Below are 20674 nucleotides of genomic sequence, written 5' to 3' on the forward strand. Positions count from 1 at the left end.
CTCGCCCGAGAACCCAGGGGCGGCTCGCCCGAGAACCCAGGGGCGGCCCCTGATTGGCTCAGCTTGGGTCACGTGCTCACCCCAAAGCCAATCACCTTCCCAGAGGAAGCGAGAGGCGAGGTGCTGCGATTGGCCCAGCCGGGGTCATGTGACCGGAGGGCGGCGGGGCTGCCCGCGTGGCTCGGCGCCTGCGGGGCGGCGTGGCAGGTGGCAGGGCTGGGCGCCAGGTCGCCGGGGCGCGTCTTCCGCGGCCAGAGGGTCTTCGGGGCCAGCGGCTCCGTGGCGTCGGGCAGCCGGGACGGCCTCGGGTGTCCGCGGGGCCGGCGCGGCGTCGCTCCCCTCGGCGTCCGGAGGCCGCGGCCTGCGGGGCTCGTGTGTCCCTCCCGCGGCGCCTCCAGCCCGGGGCCGGTGGGCGCCGCGGACCTCGCCCAGGACGGCTGCGTCCCCGCCCGGCCCGCTGGCGGCCGCCCTGGCTCTGCGTCCGTGCGGGGCCCACGCGGGACGGGGGCTCGCAGCTAGTCCGCGGGCACGCAGGCCGACGGGGTGGGCGAACGTCGCTCGGAGCGGACCGCGTGCGAGGCCCGAGTCAGCCCGTCCTGCGCGGGGGCGGGGGGGGGGGCGCGCCGGCCCCGCCGCCGCCCAGAGCGCTGCTTCCCCGCGGAGCCCGAGCCCAGCGCCCGCGGCCGGGCGGGGCGGGGCGGGAGCAGCTTTGCCCCGACCTCGGGGTCAGCGGGCGCAGGGTCAGCGACCCAGCCTGGAGGCGGTTTTCTGGGCCCGTTGTCTGAGGAGACGCGGGGACGGCGGCGCCCGACTCTGCCGCTTTGCCCGGGAAGCGGGAGCTTGAATCCACCTCCGCGCGTTAAACCAGCGCAGGGAGGCCGGGGAGGTGCCCCTGGAAGTACTTGCTGCCGGGGCTGGGCTTCCAAGGAGAGGAGCAAGCGGCTCCCTTCCTTGGGCTCCTCGGCCGGGCTGCTCGGCCTGCCGCCGCCCGGACTCATGAGGGGCCCTGTCTGGCGAGGCCTTCCTGAGATGCTCAGCCCTGCGCCCCCGTGCCTGGCAGGGAGCCCGGCATGCAGTAGGTCTTCAGCATGTACTTACGGAGGTGACAGACGGACAGACGGATGGCTCGGATGCGAACAGGCTGTGTTCCTGCTGGGAGCACATCACATCTGCAAGGGCGAGAAACCCTTTTCTGATGGCGGGGCGGCTGCTTCCACGATGTTGGCCCTATATGGGAGGCGCTGGCAGCCTCTGCAGCCCTGGCTGTCCGCAGTGGCTACTGTCCCTCCATCCAGGTAGACGGGACTGCTGAAGGTTTTCTCTGAACCGTAGGCATGGGCCCTGGGACGCCCAGCGTGCTGGGTCAGTCCCGGGTCTTTCTCCCTGTGGACAGGTGCAGTCTGCCTTGGGAGCCCTGCAGAATCAGACAGGAAATGCCCATAGGAAGGGACCACCCCCCACCCCCAGCTGGGGCAGCACGTGACAGAGAGCACCTGAAATTCAGTCTAGCCCAGAGAAGGGGGATGGCATCAGGGGAGTGCGGAGCCTAAGAAAACAATTTTCCAAGTTCGCAGCTCATTTTGAGCCCCCCACCCCCAGCCCGGGCTCCAGGCTGCCCTGGTCAGCTCCGTCCAAGGCAGTGAGGGCCAGGATGTTGGGTGTTCTTCAGGGATGGCTGCAGCTTCCCACTTCGGTTGGGAGGGCCTCTCCCCACCCGTCAGGGGCTGAATGGAGTCAAGAGGTGTGTGAGCTTTGGGGCCGCTGTGCTGGGAAGCTTGGGCCTCCGACTCCATCCACTCAGGACCGCATCAAACAGAGGGGGTGTGCACAGGCCACCCTGTCCCCTTCCTGCCTGAGCCGTGCCCCTGCAGGACTCCCAAGCAGGAGGGCTTGGGTTGGGACAGGTGTCGAGACTGCAGAACAGTGGGTTGGGGATCTAACCGGTGCAGAGGGCCTGCACCTCCCCCACAGCCCCCATGGGTTCTCTGTCCTGTGGCCTCTGGCTGTCCTGGCCAGACTGGAGGTAAGGAGGCCCAAGGATGGGGTCCCAGGGCTGTCCATAGGGCCCACAGTCACCCTATCCATCCGAATCCCCCTGGAGGGGGGATCTGTCCCTACTGGGTCTGATGGGGATGCTCTCTCCCGGGGGCCCAAACTACTCTTGGGGTCCTGTGCCCAACTGGTCACAGGAGCAGTGTGTTAGTGCCCCTGACAGGGCACATCCCTGGAGTTGGTGCCTACAGACAGGACAGCCAGTATGGGGAGGAGGCGCATTCACACCTCCCACCCCAGCTTCTACCCAGAACTCCCCTCCTTGGAGGCATCTCTGCTCACCTGGCCTGGAAGCCTGGGCCTTGCCCTCTGTTCTCTTCTGGTCCTGTTGGTCTCAGAGCGTTTGCCCCAGCAGCCCCCATGCTTCTTCAGGGCTGGCCAGGGAGCTGCACAGGGCCCACGGCATCCCAGGCTAGTGTGGGGAGGGGGAGGCTTATCCCATGGCTTGTAGACCCCTCCAGGCCTCATCCTTCACACAGGGGCGGCAGGCACGTGCACACCTGACACCTAGGAGGCTCTGTGAACATTTGTCAGAGAAGGGGGTATAGTCCCCCACGGGCCCCCCAGGGAAGTCTGTGCCAGTCCCTGGACCGAGCCCTTGGAGTGGCTGTGAGGACCTTGGTAGAGTTGTGGGGGCACCTCCCTGGGCGCCGAGGGATCCCCAGGTAGGGGGGACCGGGGTCCCTGAACCGGGCGGGGGTGGAATCTGGCTCCAGTGCATCCAGCCTGGGGCCGGGCGTGTGTCCCCACACTCTGAGTCCTGTCACTGTCACTGCTGGCCAGAGGATGAGAAGACAGTGTCCTTGGAAGGGGTACGTGCTCAGCCCAGGGCTGGCTGGGCCATTCTCCTTCCCACCTGGGGCAGTGACGTGGGGCCCAGAGAAAGGGCCCTGTGTGCATGTGTGTGCCCCCAGAAGCCCCCTCTGCCACCTCTTGTGAACTTTGCCTTCATCTCATCCCATTCCCGGGGACAGTAAGAGCCGATGGTGGACTCAGGCTTGGGCTGAGGCAAGGAAGAGCCATGCTGCACCCCACCCGCCGCCTCGCCCTGCCTGCCTCCCTTGTCCTCTTTGAGGGCCTGCGTCACTAGGGCCTCTTGGTGCCCCCGCCCGTGGTACTCAGGCCCTGGGTGGGCCCTGAGAGGGTTCCATTAGTGACCTCCCGGCCGGTCTGCCCGGAGCCGCCCTGCTTCCATCGCTGTCCCGGGTTTGAGCAGGCGGTGGAAAGAAGCTCAGGAGGCCTGGCCTTTAGACGCTGGGGGGTGCTGGCTTTCACTGGGACTCCTGGGGGGTGGGGCGGGGTGGTAGCAAGGAGGCAGTATGGAGGCTGGGACCCCTGGGGTCCTGGCAGGAAGCAAGGAAGACTTTCAGGGTCACTCCTGGGTGCCAGCTCTGTCCACTGCCTTAGCTGGCAGCCGGGGCCTTGGAGGCAGGTCTCGCCTCTCTGCTGCACAGACACGGGAGGCCGTGGCCTTTGGCTGGCTGAGTGCCCAGATGCCCCTTCACGGGCCGGGTCACGGAGCTGACCTCTCACCTGTCCGTGGCCCGGGTCTGGGACCGGCTCCCACCCACCCCAGCCTTGGGCAGAAACAATTAAAGGCCCTCGTCCCCCGATTGGCTTGTGGTGTTAAAAACGAATGGCGATCGGCTGGGTTGTCATTTCTACCTGATCAAACATCCCTTGTATCGATCTCCGCGCCCAGTGCCATCATTTATCTTGCTTCGCGTTTCACTTAATGGCTCATTTGTCTTGATCCAAGTGCAGTCCTGTGTGTTTAACCCTTGGGGCTCCACTGTCCACCCCCTTCCCTCGCCCGGGGCCCTGTTCTGGGGGGTGGGAGGTTCTAGAAGGCAGGGGCCATTCTGAGTGAAGGTGGTAAGTGGGAGGGGGCAGGGAGGCACCTGGAGGGGAAGGGGAAGGGAGCAGGTGCAGCTGCTGGGGCTCGCCCAGTCCTGCTTTGGTCCCCCCTTGCTGTGTCGCTGTGGTCACCAGCCTCTCAGCTCGCCCCACATGCCCATGTTCCTGGGCCCATCACCACGCCACCCCCAGCACCCCTCGTACTCCGGCCCCCACCCAGGCCCTTAGCGTCACTCTTTGGGCACCAGCCCCTTCCTCAGGTGCTGGCTGGGCCCCTCTCACCCTGGCCCAGCGGGGGTGGTCTGGGTGGTCCTGTGGGCCCTCTGCCGAGAGCCTGTTGTCCGGCAGACAGTGCAGCCACCGCGATCGGGCCTGTCACACCCCAGCTCCAGCATTGGGCCCCTGTGCCTCCTGGCCGCCAGCCATGTTCCTCACCGCCTTTCTGCCTGCATTGCCTCCTCCGGGAAGCCCTCATGAGCTGTTCCTCACAGTGTCCTTGATGTCGCTGTGGGTCTGGCTGCAGCGGGGCGCCCAGGGCTGGAGCTAGCAGGCCTGGCTCAGCCTGAGCCTCACAGCGGAATTCTACCGGGGACATGTCTTGGCGGCGGGACAGTTGTGACGTCCTTTCCTGTCTGCCTCTCAGGGCGCCTGTGTCGGTGGAATGGAGGCTTCGAACCCGTGGCGGGCCAGCTCTCCCACCCAGCTGCAGGGCGGCCACTGTCACCCATCCCACTCTGGCTCCACCCTGCTCTCTCGCTCCAGAACGTCCGCTGTGACCGCTGGTGCCCACTGTGCCCTGTGTCTTAGTGTGGGCAGGGGGCGGTGCAGTTGCAAATCCCGGCTCATGGCCCCCAGAAGCCCGAGGCAGTGGCTCCAGGCCTTCATCCCCATCCTGGCCCTGGGTGCCCTGGATTCTGCCCCTGCCCACAAGTAAACGTGTGAACCCACTGAGGCTGGGTTTCTTGAGCCTCTGGCCTGGCCCCAGTCCCTCCTCCCCAGCCCAGGGAGGGCCCTTAAGCCAGAAACGTAGGTTAGCAGGCTCTCCTTCCCTCAGAGCTGCCCTTGTTGTTTTACCAAGTCCCATGGCTCAGCCTGGCCCCCAAGGCCTCCCTCTGTCCCTCTTCCTGCTGAGGCCCTTGGATAGTTGGGACCATGGGTCACCAAGACGGAAATCCCACCAGTTCCCCTGTGTGAAGCAGGGGCTGCTGACTCATGGACTCAGTCCAAGGGCAAGGTCTCTCCGCCTTCAGGCACAGCTGAATCCAGGTGCTCAGACCTCAGTCAGGGGGTGTTTGAAGCAGATGGGTACCCTGAGTGTACACAGCCCCAAGCCTCCTGCTCAGACACCCCATTCTAATCCTCCTTGCTTGGCGGGCTCAGAACTGCTGAGGGAAGAGCTTCTTGCCCCTTCCATCCTGTCTCTGTGCCCAGGGCCCTGTCCCCTCTGCTCTCTCTGGACAGCTGGTCCAATGGAGGAAATGAGAGCAGGGGTGGGATGTCAGCAGGTTGGCTGAGGGCAGCCCCAGCATGGGCTGGTGGATGTGTGTGTGTGTGTGTGTGTGTGCAAATGGCCCACGGCTCCTTACACACCTGCGGAGGTGGGGGTACCTGTCTGTGTTGTAGCTCCACTCCCCACACTTACCCTACCCTGTCCACCTGCCCTAATCTGAGTCTCCTTCCTGGGGTCTGTAATTCCAGCCAGGACCTCCCACCCCAGGGACCCTGGAGGTGGAGGGAAAATGGAGTGCCTCCTCCCTGGCTGGCTGGACAGTTCCAGAAAGACCCTGGGCCTGCAGCTTCACTGGACACAGCTCTCTCTAGCTAGCAGCTTGTTGGGGTGGCTTCCCAGTCCCCCGATGTACCCTGCTTTCTGACCACCTCCAACCTTGGGGGTTCAGCTCTCCATCAACAGTCTGGAGCACTGTTTATTACCCCTCCTCAGGGCTCTCAGCTAAAATGTTTGTTGAATGAATGAATTCCTCTTCTTGAGGAGGGTGTCTGTTGTCTGGTCTGCCCAGACCCCTCTACTAGCTGGCACTTTGGGGACCACCCATCCCCCTTGTGCCTGTGCCTTGTGGGGGCTGAGCCTCCCTTCCTTTCCTCCAGGAGCAGCTGCCCTGGCTGGTGAGATGTGTAAAGAAAGGGGCCCTCCTCTTGGGAGGTCTTAAAGGCCAAAGCCACCCCAGGCCCATTCTGGTTGCATAGTCCCCTCACGTGTGTGAGTCCCTGTGCCCTGAGAGGCTCCCCTCTGGCTGACTTGGGGGGCAGACTTGGCCTGTATGTGGGCATGTTGGCTGAGACCCCCCCAAGACGCTGTGGCCTCTGGGGAGACATCTATGACGTCACGTGGACGCCGAGGCACAGTTAGGATTCCGGACCACTGACCACCTGTACAATAGTTCATATATTTATTCTTAAGCAAGTTATCAATAAAAAATTTAATACTAAAATGCCTTTACATAGAGTTTGCTGTTCATAAAACCTTTGTGTTTTTTGTTTTTAGTGTTTACATTGGAAAAAAAAAATCCAACCATCCTCTTAGTTTACACATTTACAAGAGCGAGCTCTGCCCCGTCTACCCTGGGTCAGAGGGCAGGCCGCACCGCCCACGCGCACAGGTGGAGGGACGGAGGGGAGAGAGTCAGCGCGAGGGCCAAGAGAAGGGGCTGTTCCTTCGCTCGCGGGGTGACTGGGCTTGCAAAGGGCCTCGGGCTCTCACTGTTGCGGCTGGGCTGTCCCCACTCAGCGCCTTGGCACCGGGCACGTCTTCTCCACTCTGCTTGTCCAGCCGCGAGCAGGCCCTCGGGCGCCGCCTCCGGGGTGACCGCCAGGACTGAAATATTGCACTCGTGCCGAGACAAAGGGGAGAACGAGGTGGGAGAGGTAAGCTGGTGGGCAGGGGAGTACTTCCCGTGGAGCCAGGAGCAGGAGGTGAGGACGGAGTGGTTTCCCAGCCGGAAAGGAAGGGGCCAGAGAGGGGCCCGGTTGGGGTGCCGGGCACCCACCGACATCCCACATTTTCCAGGGACCTGGGCTGCAGAAACAGTGACTAACTTGGGGGGGCTTTCTTGGGGCTCCTGGGGAGTGTGGTGGCACGTGAGGACACGTGGCCCTACGTAGGTTTCTGGGATAAGGGCTGCTAGGCCATGGGTCTGGCTCACCCTGTCTCTCTTGCCACACGAGGAATGAGGGGGTGATAAGAGCTTTGAGGCTCCTGGGTGCGGGGTGAGCAGCCCCTCGTGGGCGTGGGTTCGGGCAGACAGGAGGGACCCGAGCTAGCCCCATGCCCCAAACACTGGTCTCCCAGCCAGGCCATCTGCCGTGCCCAGCGGCCACAGAAAATGCCCTGGAACTTCCCGGTGAGTTGGTGGGGGCTGGTCCCGTTCCTGCTCCGAGCGGAGGCTTAGGCAAACTGACCATCACAACCAAAATCAGAAAGAACTTGGAATATTCAGGAAAGAAAATCAAAACGTCATTTTTTTGTATTGATACTTTAAAATGTTTGTTCATATTTGTTCTGAACAGAGGTAAGATACACATATGGCTGCTGTCACAATCCCGGGCTGGGGGACCAGCTGGTCCTGGATTTTATTTTAGCCTCTGGAATCCCTTCTCTCCCCGGGGACGCTCAGGGTGGCCCTCCCTCACTGCCCTGCACCCCGAGATACGCTTTTCCTAGTAGGTGGGTCAAAAGGGAATAAACACCAGTGTGACTCCATCGCACGGGGCCCCGCGATCAGTGCCGTGATCGAGGGTCCTGTCCACCCTCCCGTGGCCAGCCCCTCCCCCAGCTGCTTCCGTGGCCGCAGACGCTTCCGTCATAACTCAGCCAGGCTGAGCAAAACAGTGCATTTTCAACGAAAACCCCCAGAACGAAACCTACACACACACGCACACACTCACGCACACGCATGCACATACACCCTCATCACGCGTGTGGGGAGAAAAAAATCCTCTTCCACTATTTTTTCCCATAAAACTTCCCGCAGAAATACAATATTTACATAGAGAAATAAATAGACAACACACCTGATTTCTGCTTTCCCTGGTGGGAGACAGTCGGAGGTACTAGGGAGAATATGGCTTGGATTCTAATCTCTCGGGGATGGCCGACGGAAGCGCGGCCGGGCGGCCGAGGCGGGGACCCCCGAGGGCCAGGCACCGCTCCCCGGGGAGAGGAATGCGAAGCCTGGGCCCGAGCGCGCTTGCATATTTGCCGACGCTGCGTGCTCCTGCCGCCCGCTGCTCCCTGGGCTCGAGCCCCGGCCCCGCTCTGCCGGACTCAGCCCAGGATAGGCGCCCCGTCGGCCGCCACCAGGCGCCCTGTGGTGGGGTCATACGTGCCCGCCAGGTAGTAGAGGTCGCGCCGGTCCTGGCACCTGCGGCCCCGCGCCATCTGCTCGTACTGCTCCCGCCCCACGACCTGGCACTTGTGGGAGATGGTCTGTACGTCGTTCTCGTCCTCGTGGCAGGACTGGTACAGTGCGTTCTGTCGGGGGAGCGGGGAGTTGGGCGGGGCCAGGCTGAGGAGCCTTGTCCGGCGTGGGGCCTGCCTCTCGGTTCTGGGAGGGCCCCTCGGATCAGCCCTGGAGCCGTGGCCCCGGCACTCTGTGTCCTGCCCCTCTCTGCAGCGTCTGCAAACCCGTGTCCTTCCCGGGGCAGAACAGAGGGGATGCTGGGGGCCTCCTGGGTGGGGTCTGCTGCGGAGGGGGCCTGCTTGGGGCTACGTGCCCCCTGCGAGGTGAAACCATCCCCCTGTCCACAGGGAGCCTGGGAGGCACGGCCGGGGAGGGACCCCAGTGACCTGTCTCCAGTGCCTCCGCCCTCAGAGTGGACGCTTCAAGGTGTGGGGGGCGGGAGGGGTGTTCACGGATGGGGCCACTCCTCTGGTTTTGCCTGCCGCCCCTGCCCACCCCCGTCCCACCCCCACCTTGGGTCTCCACCTCCCCCAGGCCCCCACCCACCCCGGCTCTCACCTTCCCATCGCTCTGCCGCTTCCCCAGCTTGGTCTCCTCCGGGTGGTAAAACCACTTGACCTTCACCACCATGTTGCTGCCCCACGACTCCCACATGCTCTCAATGCGGCCAATGTAGGGCAGGTTGGGCCGCCCGGCCGACAGGAACACGGCGCAGTCCCCCACGCGCAGCGTCTCCTTGCCCCGGACGATGGCCTTGTAGAACAGCTTCCTGGCTTTCCCCTTCATGCCCCGGCGCTACAGGGGACACAGCCAGAGGCAGACGGCAGTGAGGGACCCGGGGACTGGTGGGCAGGAGAGAGAAAGACAGGGAGGGACAGAGGGACAGCGGAAGGACAGACGGCACGTCTCATGTGCAAGCGCGTGTGCACAGACGCCTTCGAGGGCCAGACGGGGCGCTCCAGGGTTAGGGTCACACCCGTGCCCGCCCTGCACGCTGGGTCATGACTAAGGAGGGACGCTGGACCTGAAGGTTTGGAGGGGAGGAAGCCATGGGGTGTCCACGGCGGTGTGGCTCCCAGGGCAGAGGCACAAACGGCGTGTCTGTCCACAGAGTGCGGCAAAGACGCCCGTGTGTGTGCGCAGTGGGGCAGCACCCTGCGGCACCCCCCCGAACCCGCTCCGTTGTGCACAGACACAGAAAGATGTGCCCCCGGGGGTCCGCCGCATGGGAAGCAAAACCCTGGGGGACACGCCCCACGGCACCGTGCAGGTGGCGGGGACTCAGAGGGGACACGGGGGCAGCTACCTGCCTGGTCACATCAGGCACGAGCTTTCCTTCTTCCCGAGGTTCACTTTTTTTTTGTTGACCCGAAATAGAAAAGCCGAAAGCAGGACGAGAGGGAGGGAGCGCACGGGCTTCCGGGCAGCAGGGGCTCCCGGCGGGGGGCGGGCCACCTACCTGCGTGGGGCTCCCGGACCACTTCCAGAGCTGCCGGGCGGGCAGGAAGGCGGAGATCTTTGGCCGGTTTTCCACGGAGGGCAGCCGCTGCCTCCGCGAAAGCGCTTTGGCTTTGGAGAAGCTCAGAGCCTCCTTGCGCTTCAGCTTGGACCTGCCGCCGCCGCCAGGGCCCGCGCCCGCGCCCCCGCCGGCCCCCGCTGCCCGGGACAGGAAGCAGCGCTGGGCATGCGCGTGGGGCCCGCCGCCCTTGGAGCGCAAGGCCTCGGGCCGCGCCAGGAGGGCGGGCACCGGGTGGGTGAGGCAGGTCTGCAGCAGCAGGGCCGGGTCCTCGTCGTCCGAGCTGTAGGAGGAGCCCTCGTCGTCCGAGGAGCAGAGGCTGGAGGTGGACAGGGAGCCTGACGACGAGGAGGTGGAGGAGCCTGAGGAGGAGGACGACACGGACAGGCGGGCGAGGAAGCGGGAGGGCACGCCGGGGGCCAGCCCGGGCCCGTCCTCCTCGTCGTCCGAGTAGGAGCTGTGGCAGTCGCTGTCGCAGGGCAGCGGGAACTCGGCCTGGCCCGCGAACTTGCGCAGCGCCAGCCCCACGGGCAGAGGGTGCACGGGCGCGCGCCCCTTCCTGTCCTTGCCCACCAGGGCCGGGTGTGCGTAGCTGGGGCTGGGCAGGGGCCGCCCCAGCTTGGGGTCCTTGTCGCCCACGAGCAGTGCCTTGCAGTTCTTGTTCTTGGGGGAGGTCACGCCCTCGTGGTCCAGCTTGACCAGGAACTCGCCGCCCACCCGCCGCCGCGCACCCTTCTCGGCCTCCGCGCGCTCAGCCTTCTTGGCCCGCAGCAGCTTGTGCGCGCCCCCGGGCAGCCCCGGCCCGGCCCCGCCCACGAAGGGCGCGTAGGCGCTGGCCAGGCTGCTGAAGGAGTCGGCGCGGAAGCCGTTGCCGAACACGGGGGGGGCCGCGCTGTGCACGGGGAACAGCGCCTCGCGGGCCCGCAGCTTCCTGGCGCTGCCGTTGAGCTGGAAGAGGTTCTGCAGCGCGCCCGGGCCCTTGCTGCCCGCCGCCGCCACCGCCTTCCGCTTCGTCTGCGCCACCGCCGACCAGCTCAGCAGCGGGCTGCCCCGGCGGCCCAGGAAGTGGTCTGCGGCTCCCGCGGGCGGCTTGGCACCTGAGGTGAGGAGCTCCGCCTTGCCTGGGGGGAGGCCAGGTGGAGTCAGAGGTCCCACCTGTCCCCCGCCACCCCCCCGCTGAGCTCTGGGCACCCCGCCCCCTCCCCCCATGGGCTTCCCTGCCGGGGTTCCCTGCCCCACCGTGGGTACCGGCTTTGTCTTTGCTGACGGACTTCTTCCCGGGGGTCTTCGAGGCTTCGGGGCCGTCATGCACCTTGGGGGACAGGCTCGGGGCGGGGGCCTCGCTGGGTGGGGGGACCTCGAAGGAAGCTTTCTTGGTCCTCCGGCAGCTGCTGGACACCAGCAGTGCGGGCGAGGGCTCAGTGCCTGCACAGTGGACGTCTGGCCTCAGTGTGGCCGGGCTTCCCCCCAGGTCTCGGGGAAGGGAGGGGGCAGGGAAGGGGGAGCAGGGTGGGGGCAGGGAGGGAGCAGGGCGGGGCAGGGAGGGGGCAGGGAGGGGGCCCCACCGCAGCAGCCCCGGGTCTCACACTGGATTTTGAAGTCGGGGGGCAGCAGCCTGATGTTGGAGACGGCGATGTGGCCAGTGTCCCCGTCGTCAAACTCCACGACCACAGAGTCCAGGTCCTCCTCCTCGTCGCTGCAGGAGCCTGGGGGTGAGGCCCAGCTGAGCAAGCGGCCCTCTCCGGCTCCCCCGGCGGCCAGGTGGGGGGCTCCTGGCGCCTCGCAGACGCTGGGACCATTCTGCCTCCTCGGGGCTGCCCTGGCTGCCAGGACACAGCCAGCCTCGCGGCAGCCACTCACTCACCTGCGTGACCCCGGCGCGCCGCACCCCTGCTTGCGGCCCAGGGGACCCCACATTCCCTGTTGTTCCCGGCCGGGCCGCGTGGATGGCCAGAGCCGCCCGCCCTGTCCCCACCCGGGGCCCAGGGAGCCGTGTCTGCAGAGCCTAGACGCCAGACGTCGGCCTGGCTCACCTCGGACCACGTTGCCCGGGTACAGACAGCGGGACTTCTGGCTCCAGTAGGCGCACACCCTCGTGCCTGGGGGGAGGTAGCGGCTGGACTGCGGCCGCACATCCAGAACCTGTGGGGCCGGGGGGGGCGGGAGCGGGCGGTGAGCGGGCCACGGGGCCAGGATCAGCCAGGCCCAGCTCCCCTGGCCGGCGGCCGCGGGGCGTCCCCTCACCGCCCGCTCCCGGCCCTGCCGGCCCCGCACCGCCTCCTGCAGCAGCTGTTCCAGCGAGTAGATCCTGGGCCGGTTGCCTCTCTCGCCCTCGATGATGATGCTGTAGCTGCGGGAGCAGACGTGTGAGCGGCCCGCGCTGCCCTACCCGCCCCCCGCCCCGCGCGCGCCCGGGCCTCACATGTCGGGGGGCTGCAGGGTCCTGACGCTGCCCGCGTACAGCAGACTGTCCTCCTTGGGAATGAGCACGGGCAGCCCGTCCTGCAGGTCCTCCTTGTGGATGGTGCACGAGCGCGCTGAGGGGACAGGGCGTCAGCGTCTGCCCGGCCCCCGCCCCCGCCTGCCGCCCAGGAGCACTCGCGGGGCCGCTCACCCAGGGCGGCGCTCTGCTCGGCGCTCAGAGGCCCGCTGGCGGCCGACGGCTCTTCCTCGCCTTCCTCCTCCTCTTCCTCCTCCTCCTCCTCAAAGCTGCCGTTGTCGTCAAACGCAAAATCGTCCTCCACCGCAAAGCTCTCCAGTAGCCGACTCACGGCCCGGCCCTTGCCCTGGGGGGACAGAGGGGTCAACTCCCACTGGAGGGTGGGCGGGAGAGGTCTGTGCCCTGACCCGGCACCTGGGGGGTGGGGACGCTACCTGCTGGCCCACGGCCTCACTTTCCACGGTGCCTACCTTCCTGCCCTTCCCCAGGATGGCCTTGGCGTTGCGAGGCGACAGCGCGATGGACAGGGCCCCGTTCTTCCGCTGTTGGGGCGGGTGGGAAGGAATGAGGTCAGCGTGGCACCGGCCTCGGGCTCACGGCCAGCCCTGGGTGTGGCTGAGCGTGAGCCCAGTGTGCGCCCAGGGGCGTGATGTGTGCGGACGCAGGGCAGGCCACCGTGAGCAGGCAGAGAGGTGGGGTGAGGGCTCCCTTGGCATCACTGCCCGCCCACGGCACCCAGGGTGGCCGGGGAGCCCGCGGCCCTCACCCTCAGCCCCGGCTGGAGAATCGTGCTCTTGCGCGTGGCTCTTTTGAGACGCTCGCTGGCCAGCTCGCTGCCCTCCTCGCGGCAGGTGAAGGCCCGGGCGGGGCTGAAGAGGGTGTCCCTGCTGGGGGCGGCCCCCGGGTCTGTCCGCAGGCTGCCTTTGGCCTTGCCCTTGGCCTTCTTCCTGCCTGGTGCGCCCGGGGGCCTGCGCCCTGGGGCATGCTCCAGCTTGGCCCCCACCTCGGTCTTCACCGTGCGCCTCTTGACCTTGACCTCACTGTCTGGGCTGGACAGGTGGCAGGCCCCTGTGGGGGGAAGGCGGCTGTCCCAGGGGCCCTCGAGGCTGGGAACCTCCCCGCACCAGGAGGCAGACCCCTGACCCGCCCGTGCCTCCTGGTTACCTAGCAAGCCCTGCCTCTCCTTCTTCTTCTTGGCCTTCTGGTTGGCCTCCATCTTGACCACAGAAGAGGGGGAGGGCCCCAGCACGGTCACGCTGGCCCCCGCATGCAGCGTCAGCCCGGGCTCCTTGGGGGGTGCCTCTGTCCCCAAGAACCTCTCGCAGTTCTCGCTGTCATAGCCACTGCCTGGGGGAGGGCGAGGGCTCAGATGACTCGGCGTTGGGGCCACGCCGTGTCAGGGTGGGGTCGGGGGCCCGATGGTCTGTGCGCACAAGGCTATGTTGGGGGTTGGTGAGGGGGCCATCACTGTTGCCCTTGGGACTACTATAGGGGAGAGGCACTTGGGCCAGGCATCTGGGGAGGGTGTTTGCTCCAGGATGGGGAGGGTGGGCCCCTCTGACCTTCCTCTCCCGGCCTCTGCTAGCCTTTCTTACGTCCTGAGCAGCAGGGTGCCTGCCTTTGGGCCTCGGGATGCCCCTCCCCAGGGCAGCCCCTTCCCCTGACTGGTCTCCTGCTTCCTCTTCCCCTCCCTTTGCTCTTTCTCAGGCGAGAACGTGGAGGGGGTGGGCACGGCACGGTGGGGCAGAAGCATTTATCTTCCCAGGTGCCTGTCTCTGGACACGTGGCTTTGCTGGGGGCCAGATACCCCTCCAGGTCAGACCAGCCAGACACTGGCAGGAAAGCAGGCTTCAGCAGGCGGAAGGCCTATTTTTAGTCCCCTGTCCAGGATGTGTCCGGGGGCCTCCTCCTCCCCATGGCCCTGCAGAGAGCCACCAGGCTCAGCCTTGGGGCGGGGGCTGTTTCCTCCGCAGCCGCAGCGGGGGCTCTCCCTGGGTCCGGCACCCTTCAGAGGTCCTGACCCGGCTCTGAGGGCTGTCTCAGCCATGGGCCTTCTCCCCCAGGCCCCGGGGGACCGCAGCGGATGTCCTGGCTGGGGCCCTCACGCTGACCACTTGCCTGCCTCCTGTGCCGTGGCCACCGATGCCTGGGCCGGGAACTTGGGTGTCTCCCTGTTGGCGCCACCGTCCTCAGGCTGGGTGTGCCGGGCTGCCCCGGGCACGTTGGCGGTCTTGCCTCGGGCCAGCTTCTTCCGGATTCGTCCCCCGGGGGCAGCCTCCTTCCGCCTGAAGGGGCCGAGGCCGGCAGGAAGCCCCTTGGTACTGACCTTTGGCTTCAGCTGGGTCACTTTGTGGCCTGCGGCAGACGCCAGCTCGCCCTGCCCACTGCCCCTCTTGCAGCGAACCTTGTCCTAGAAAGGGCGGCAGGGGTCAGTGCCCCCACCCCGAGCTGCCACCCTGCCGCCAGCCACCGGCCCTCTGCCAGGGTCGGCGCCAAAGCCACACTTCCCAGGTCCTGCCCTCCGAAGGCCAAGGGGGCTTCACCACTGGAGCCTACCCATCCCCCACTCCGCAGCAACCCCCAGACCACTCCCCCGACTGCAGAGGAAGCATACGGGCCCAGGGGTCTCACCTGTCCCTCTCAGGGCCCTGAAATGGGGGGTGGGACAGGGGGGTGCCCCGCGCTCAGAGGAAGGGCCCACTGGCAGCGAGCGAGGGAGGGAGGCCGCCCACTACACAAGGGAGCGGCCCAGTCACCGTGGACAGCACGGGCCCTCACGGCTGGAGCCTGGAACCCAGAACAGTCTTTTTCTTTCTGTCGGAGCACAGACGTGGGGGACATACGAGCGGCTGGAGCCACACCCGGCTACCTGCGGCTCCCCAGGCCTCTGCTTCCTCATCCCGCAGGGGGACCCCAGCTGGGGGCCGGCATGGGGCGGGTGTGTGGCCTGCAGCTGTCTGCCCGAGCCCCGGAGCCCACGGAGGCTGCCGCAGCGCTCACCGCCGATGGTGGCTGCAGGCCCGCGTAGACCCCGGCCTCCAGTCGGCTCTGCTTCTTCGGGGGCCCGTCGCTGCCCCGCAGCTCAGCACACAGCAGGCTCAGGCTGGACCGCACCGCCCTGGGGGGATGGTGTGCCGGTGGACGTGGGTCAGATGCGAGCTTCTGACTCCCCGGCCCCCGTCCGCCCAAGGGTCCCTGTGGCAGCAGCTAAGGGACCCTGCCCCACTCCCACGTGGGCTCTGCTTCTTTCCTGGTCGGGGCTGTGAGTACATGCATGGCTGTTGGGTGGTCCCAGGGGCTGAGCCCCCTGCTTCCCGGCCAGGGCCTCTGCTCGCTGACCAGGGAGGGCAGCCCAGACTCAGGAGCCAGGGCCCTGAGGCCTGCTGGACCACTATGTGATCTAGCTGTGGCCTCAGTCTTCACACCTGGAAAATGGGGACAGTAACTACTGTGGCCCTCTGCAAGCCTGGGGTGGGGCCATGCGTGTCCCAGGCCTGGCCCTCGGTAAGTGCCAAGGCCACCTGCCCCAGACTTAAGAACAAGGAAGGAGCTAGAGAGGCTCCTGAGAGTGGGGTCCCCTCCCTCCAACTTGGCCACTGCCAGGAAGACAATGGGGCCCAGTGGCCAGAAAAACTCACATCCAGGCTCTTCCTCCCAGCCTCCAGGGCCCCAACTGCCGGGCTTACGCCCCTGTCCTTAATTCCAGGTCTGGAGGGAGGGGACCCTGCACTCTACCCATGTCCCAGACAGGGCCCAGAAAGCAGGTGACACCAGGTCTCAGTGTCCCAGTGCCCCATAGGTGTGGGCTGGGAGCTTGGGTGCCTGAGGGGCTGGGCCTGACCCTGCCCCATCCCCCACTCACAGGGTGGTAATGAAGAGAAGTCATAGAGGGAGGCTGAGGGCCCTGGCTTTTGAGGGCCCAGAGAAGCAGCCAAGTGGGAAGCCGGCCATCCAGTGATGATGCCCCCCGCTCCCACCCACGACCTTCTGCTTCCTGCTCGGTCCCCACTGCCGGCCCGCAGTGCTGGGCCAGGCCCTGAAGCAGGATGGAGAGAGGGTAGAAGCCTCAGAAGATTCAGGCAGGAGCCCTGACCCTTGGGAAGAGAGGGTCCTGGAAGTTGTGTCCCTTCTTGTCCTGACGCTGCTACCCTCTAGCTGGGACCCGCCGTCATGGGTCAGCAGAGAACGTGGCCGCAGTGCAAGGAGCAGGACAGGATTTCCAGGGCTGGGGCTCAGGGCCATGGGGGCCCCGGGAAAGTGTGGGGCAGCCTGACGGGGACTCCCTGACAGGGCCGCTAGCCAGACCCCAGCCTCCGTGGGCTCCGCCCTGGCCAGGGGTCCCAACGGCCTTAGTTGGCCCACAAGGGAAAACTCTGGGGGGGTCCCCCGCTGAATGGCACCTGGGCAAGGGGGAGGGACGGCTGGGGAGGCCCCAGCCATGTGGCTTCTCCCCGCCCCCCCCACAGCCTCCTCGTAACCTTCCCTGCATTTGCTAATGTTTTGTGACATAAAGCCCTGAGATTAATTTTTTGCCTCTGTCTTAATTGAAGAAACCATTTAGTGCCGATTTAACTATTATTACCAAATCATCAGGATTGATGCAGGGCGTACACACGCTCGCCAATCGGCTTTGCAGGAGCTCCTAGGATTTATGCAAATAGGTCTGCCGGGAGAGGCAATTTGCAGCTGAGAAGGACAATTATGCCCGGCCCGGGAGCGTGCCAACGAGTGCGCCGGGCGGGTAATGGGTAATAACACGGCGCCGCAGCGTGAGCAGTGCCGGGCGTGACCAGCGGCATCAGACGGGGCTGCCCGAGAGGCTGCTCTGTGGGGGCAAGGCCACGGCTAGGGGTGTGGACCGGGTGTGGCTGCGCTCCAGGCCCTCTGGGGATTCCGAGAGGAAGCAGGGAGCAGCGAGCCTCGAGCACAGCACCAGGAAGAAGGTGGCACCTGCAGCGGGCTTCGTCCCCTGGACGCTCACCAGGACTAGAGTTCTGGGAGGGAAGGGCTGGGTCTTCGGGGGCACAAAGAGGGGCCTAGAGGGCACCCCGGCCCCACCCCGGCCCAAAGCGCCCTGCTCTGCCCACACACGCACCCAGGACTTACTTGACTTTCTTGCCGTCACCCCTGGGCAGCTGGCCCCCAGGACGCAGAGGGGACAGCAGGCTGGAGTACTTGCGCTTTCTCGGCCGGCCGGGCCCTCGCCGAGCAGGGCTGCGCGAGCTCTCCTCTCTCCTGGAGGCCGCAGGACGGGCGGTCAGAGGCTGGTGCCCACCTGACTCCCCAGCGGCGGTGGGGTGGCGTGTAGGGAGCACCAGCCTTTTGGAGGGCTATGGGGGCGGGGCAGGCCCTCCCAGGGAGCCGGGTTCCCATGCGCAGGCTGGTTTCTCATCCTTCCTTCCACTGCGTCTGGGGGCTACCCCAGACCCCAGCTGCAGTTTAGGTCGGCACCCGCAGGGGCTCCCGGACATTGAGGCGCGGGCCCTGGGCTGTACCACTGTGTCCCCTACCCCGCCCCCCGCGGGCCTGGCCGTACTCATGGTCATGCCTGCGCTGCAGACGCGCCAGCTCTCGCTGCTTCTCCTTGTACCGCCGCTGTAGCTCCGCCAGCCGCACGCGCATCTCCACTTCCTGCGTGTCCAGCCGCTCGATGGCGGCCTTCAGGGGGCACACCTGCTGGGCAGGTGCACCATGAGCTGGGCTCAGGCCCCACCATGAGGGTGGCCCATGGAGGGAGGAGACTCAGGGGTCCCCCGGGATTCCAGCCCTGGGGCAGCCAGGCCCCCCCACTCACAGGCTTGGTCTTGGGGGTCCAGGTGTCCTTGCGTTGCAGGATCTGCATGCGGGGGGTGAGTGTGGGTGCCCTGCGGGGGTCGGAAGCCGGGGGCTGGGCGCAGGACGGTGGGCTGTCCAGGCCAGCAGCCTCCACCAGGGACCAGGCCGAGGCCAGCGTGGCTAGGCGCCGCAGGTCGAACGCCAGAATGTCCTCTTCCTCTGCAGAGGACACGAGGGTCAGCGTGTGTGTGGGCGGCAGGCACATACTGCCCCTTGGACAGGCTCTGGATGTCAGCCGGCATCTCGTCCTGGCCCAGACCCTCCAAGCTGCCCAGTTCCCCAAAACGTGGGGACTGAGGACCAGGGAGAGGCGGCTGGGAGCCACGAGATGGGCACAGGGCCAGGCCCCCAGCAGCTCCTGCCTCAGCTCCGAGGAGTGGGGGGAACATCTCTCTTGGCTGTTGTGGGCCAGGCCAGCTGGGATGGCCCAGACCTAGGGGCAGTGCCCAGAGCATTCACGAACTAAGAGACCAGCTTATTATGCTTCCGACAGAGAGTGCCCGTGTGTTTCTGCCCCACGAAGAGTGGGGTGAGAGAGAGGAATGGCCCAGCGCAGGGTCGGAGCTGAGCCCGTGGAGGGCAGCATCTGTCCAGTGTAGAGGCCCAGAGCCCGGACTCAGGACAGGGGAGGGTGGTGGCAGAGATGGGGAGTCAGGCACGCAGGGGCAGGCTGACCCCACGAAGAGCCACAGCCAGGGAAAGGGGGCCAGCCGGGGGGAGCCCCGGGCGGTCAGATGGGGTGCCTGGGATGGAAGCTGTCTGAGGGTACTTGTGATTTTCAGGACATATAGCTCTGCCCTCTGAGAGGCAAAACCTCCGAGGGGCAAAACCCCAGTTGCGGTGAGCACCCCAGCACTCTGAACTTGCTGCTAACGTCCCACCAGGACAGGGACCGGACTTCTCAGAGAAACGGCTGGTCCCGGGGCAGGGGAGGTGTGCGGAGAGCCAGGAAGGGTCCCACAGTGACGGGGACACGTCAGAGCCCACATGGGCCAGCCGTGGGGCCCAATCTGACAGGATTCCATCACCAGATTAAACAGTGAAGACACGTCGATCACAGCCAATGAGAGTGAAACACCATGAGCCGCACGGATGTAGGAGATAAATGCACGATTAGACGCACGAGGGGCGGGGAGAACACCCCACTTCAGGCACCGCCTGCGAGATCCTTGCTGTGTGCCAGGGGAAATGCCTGGTCATGGCCACGGCCACGGTGCTGCAGGGAGAGTGGGCCTCTGCAACAGGACAGAGTTGCCTGGCGGGTGCCAGGAATGCCAGCCTCTGGCCGCTGGGTGTGAGCCACGGCCAGCCGTGGGAGTCTCTGGGCACTCAGAGTGCTGTGACATCAGAGGTGCCCGGGCACGGGAGCCAGAGGGAGGCTGAGGGGCGCTGGCTCCCTTAGCAACCAGGACAGGGCCATCCCCAAGCCCTATATCAGCTAGAAATCCCACGCTGGGTCCTATCTGCTGGGGCCACTGTGGTGGCCAGAAGCCCCTCTGCTCCACCCCCCCGGCCCCAACCCACCCCCCAGACTAGGCCTGCGGAGACCACAACCCCGCGGGTGAACCCGGAAGGCCGTTGTGTGTGGGGAGGGGGGGTGGGGGGGGGGGCTCTTCTCAGCTTCAAACCACACCCTGCAGACACAGGTGGGGAGGGAGGCTCAGGCTTCCCGCCACAGTCCAGTCTCGGGGTCCGTGGGGTGGGGGGTAGGGGGCCGCCAGGACAGGGGTGAGGGTCGGGCAGCAGGGGAGGAGCATGGAGGTCAGCAGACCTGTACAAATCGGGCTCTAGGGTGGGATCTTGGCTCAGTGTCACCTGGTTTCAGGCTCACTCAGGAATAAAGGGGCATCCACCCCCAGGGAGGGGTGTGACTGGACTTCTGAAATTCCGGGGAGGATGGGAGCCTCAGGGCCGGCCCCCGTGAGCAGGCCTCACCACCCGAGGCCAAACAGACACAGCATCTGCCCGCTAAACCCCTTTCCTGCTCCCAGGGCTCAATGTGGGGCCCAAGTCCCTTGGGATGGATCTGGTATGGAGGTCTGGGGGCCTGGCCGCCTACCCGCCCACTTCCCCCAACCTGAGCCCAGGTAGGGGCAGGCCAAGCGTCCTGAGGCTGAGGCCTTCTGGGTGGGGCTGGAGGGGGTCTGAGCACCCTGGCCAGTGAGGGTGCCCACGAGCCAACAGCTTGGGGTTTGAGCCCCTGCCCCACCATAGCCCAGCTGCCAACCTGTCCTCACCCCCACTTCTCAGGGGCCCCTGGGGACTTTCACCAAATGCCATGCCTGGTGGAGGGGGAGTTCAGGGCATCCCTTCTGGGGAGGAGGGAGCGGGAGACTCTGGTGTCCCTGTTAGCCTCTGCTTTCAGGGAAATATTTCTCCCACTTTAACCCTCTGTGAATCTCCCTGGTCATCTGAGAATACAGGTGATCTCCCGATTCGCTTCAGGCAAGGCGCTCGCCGTGCTCATGGAGAACATCTCTGGTTCCGAGAGGGCGGACGCCGGCCATTAACTGGGAAGAGGGCTGGGTGGGGGTCTGGGCAGTTTAGGAGGGCAGG

The 20674-nt window shown here is 66.0% G+C and overlaps 1 protein-coding gene across 2 annotated transcripts in view; it reads right to left on the minus strand.

Moving 5' to 3' along the window:
- Positions 1-8159: 8159 nt before the first annotated feature.
- The window catches only part of BAHCC1 (BAH domain and coiled-coil containing 1), a 54248-nt gene continuing 41733 nt past the window's right edge, over positions 8160-20674 (minus strand). Inside the window, exons 11-27 of one of the 2 annotated variants that reach the window (XM_032870404.1) lie at positions 18078-18277; positions 17820-17956; positions 17390-17518; positions 15284-15401; positions 14402-14693; positions 13448-13630; positions 13050-13351; positions 12754-12825; positions 12458-12629; positions 12266-12380; positions 12118-12193; positions 11877-11985; positions 11430-11549; positions 11092-11268; positions 9787-10964; positions 8886-9122; positions 8160-8398 (exon numbers count right to left, since the gene is read on the minus strand). In XM_032870404.1, the coding sequence (XP_032726295.1) occupies positions 8192-8398; positions 8886-9122; positions 9787-10964; positions 11092-11268; positions 11430-11549; positions 11877-11985; positions 12118-12193; positions 12266-12380; positions 12458-12629; positions 12754-12825; positions 13050-13351; positions 13448-13630; positions 14402-14693; positions 15284-15401; positions 17390-17518; positions 17820-17956; positions 18078-18277 (3824 nt within the window). In that variant the 3' untranslated portion in view covers positions 8160-8191. Of the gene's footprint in view, positions 8399-8885; positions 9123-9786; positions 10965-11091; positions 11269-11429; positions 11550-11876; positions 11986-12117; positions 12194-12265; positions 12381-12457; positions 12630-12753; positions 12829-13049; positions 13352-13447; positions 13631-14401; positions 14694-15283; positions 15402-17389; positions 17519-17819; positions 17957-18077; positions 18278-20674 lie in introns of both variants that reach the window. The other variant, XM_032870403.1, reaches the window with a different exon arrangement.

This window comes from Lontra canadensis, unplaced genomic scaffold, assembly GCF_010015895.1.
Source record: "Lontra canadensis isolate GAN:19392208 unplaced genomic scaffold, GSC_riverotter_1.0 scaffold41, whole genome shotgun sequence".
Lineage (NCBI taxonomy): Eukaryota > Metazoa > Chordata > Mammalia > Carnivora > Mustelidae > Lontra > Lontra canadensis.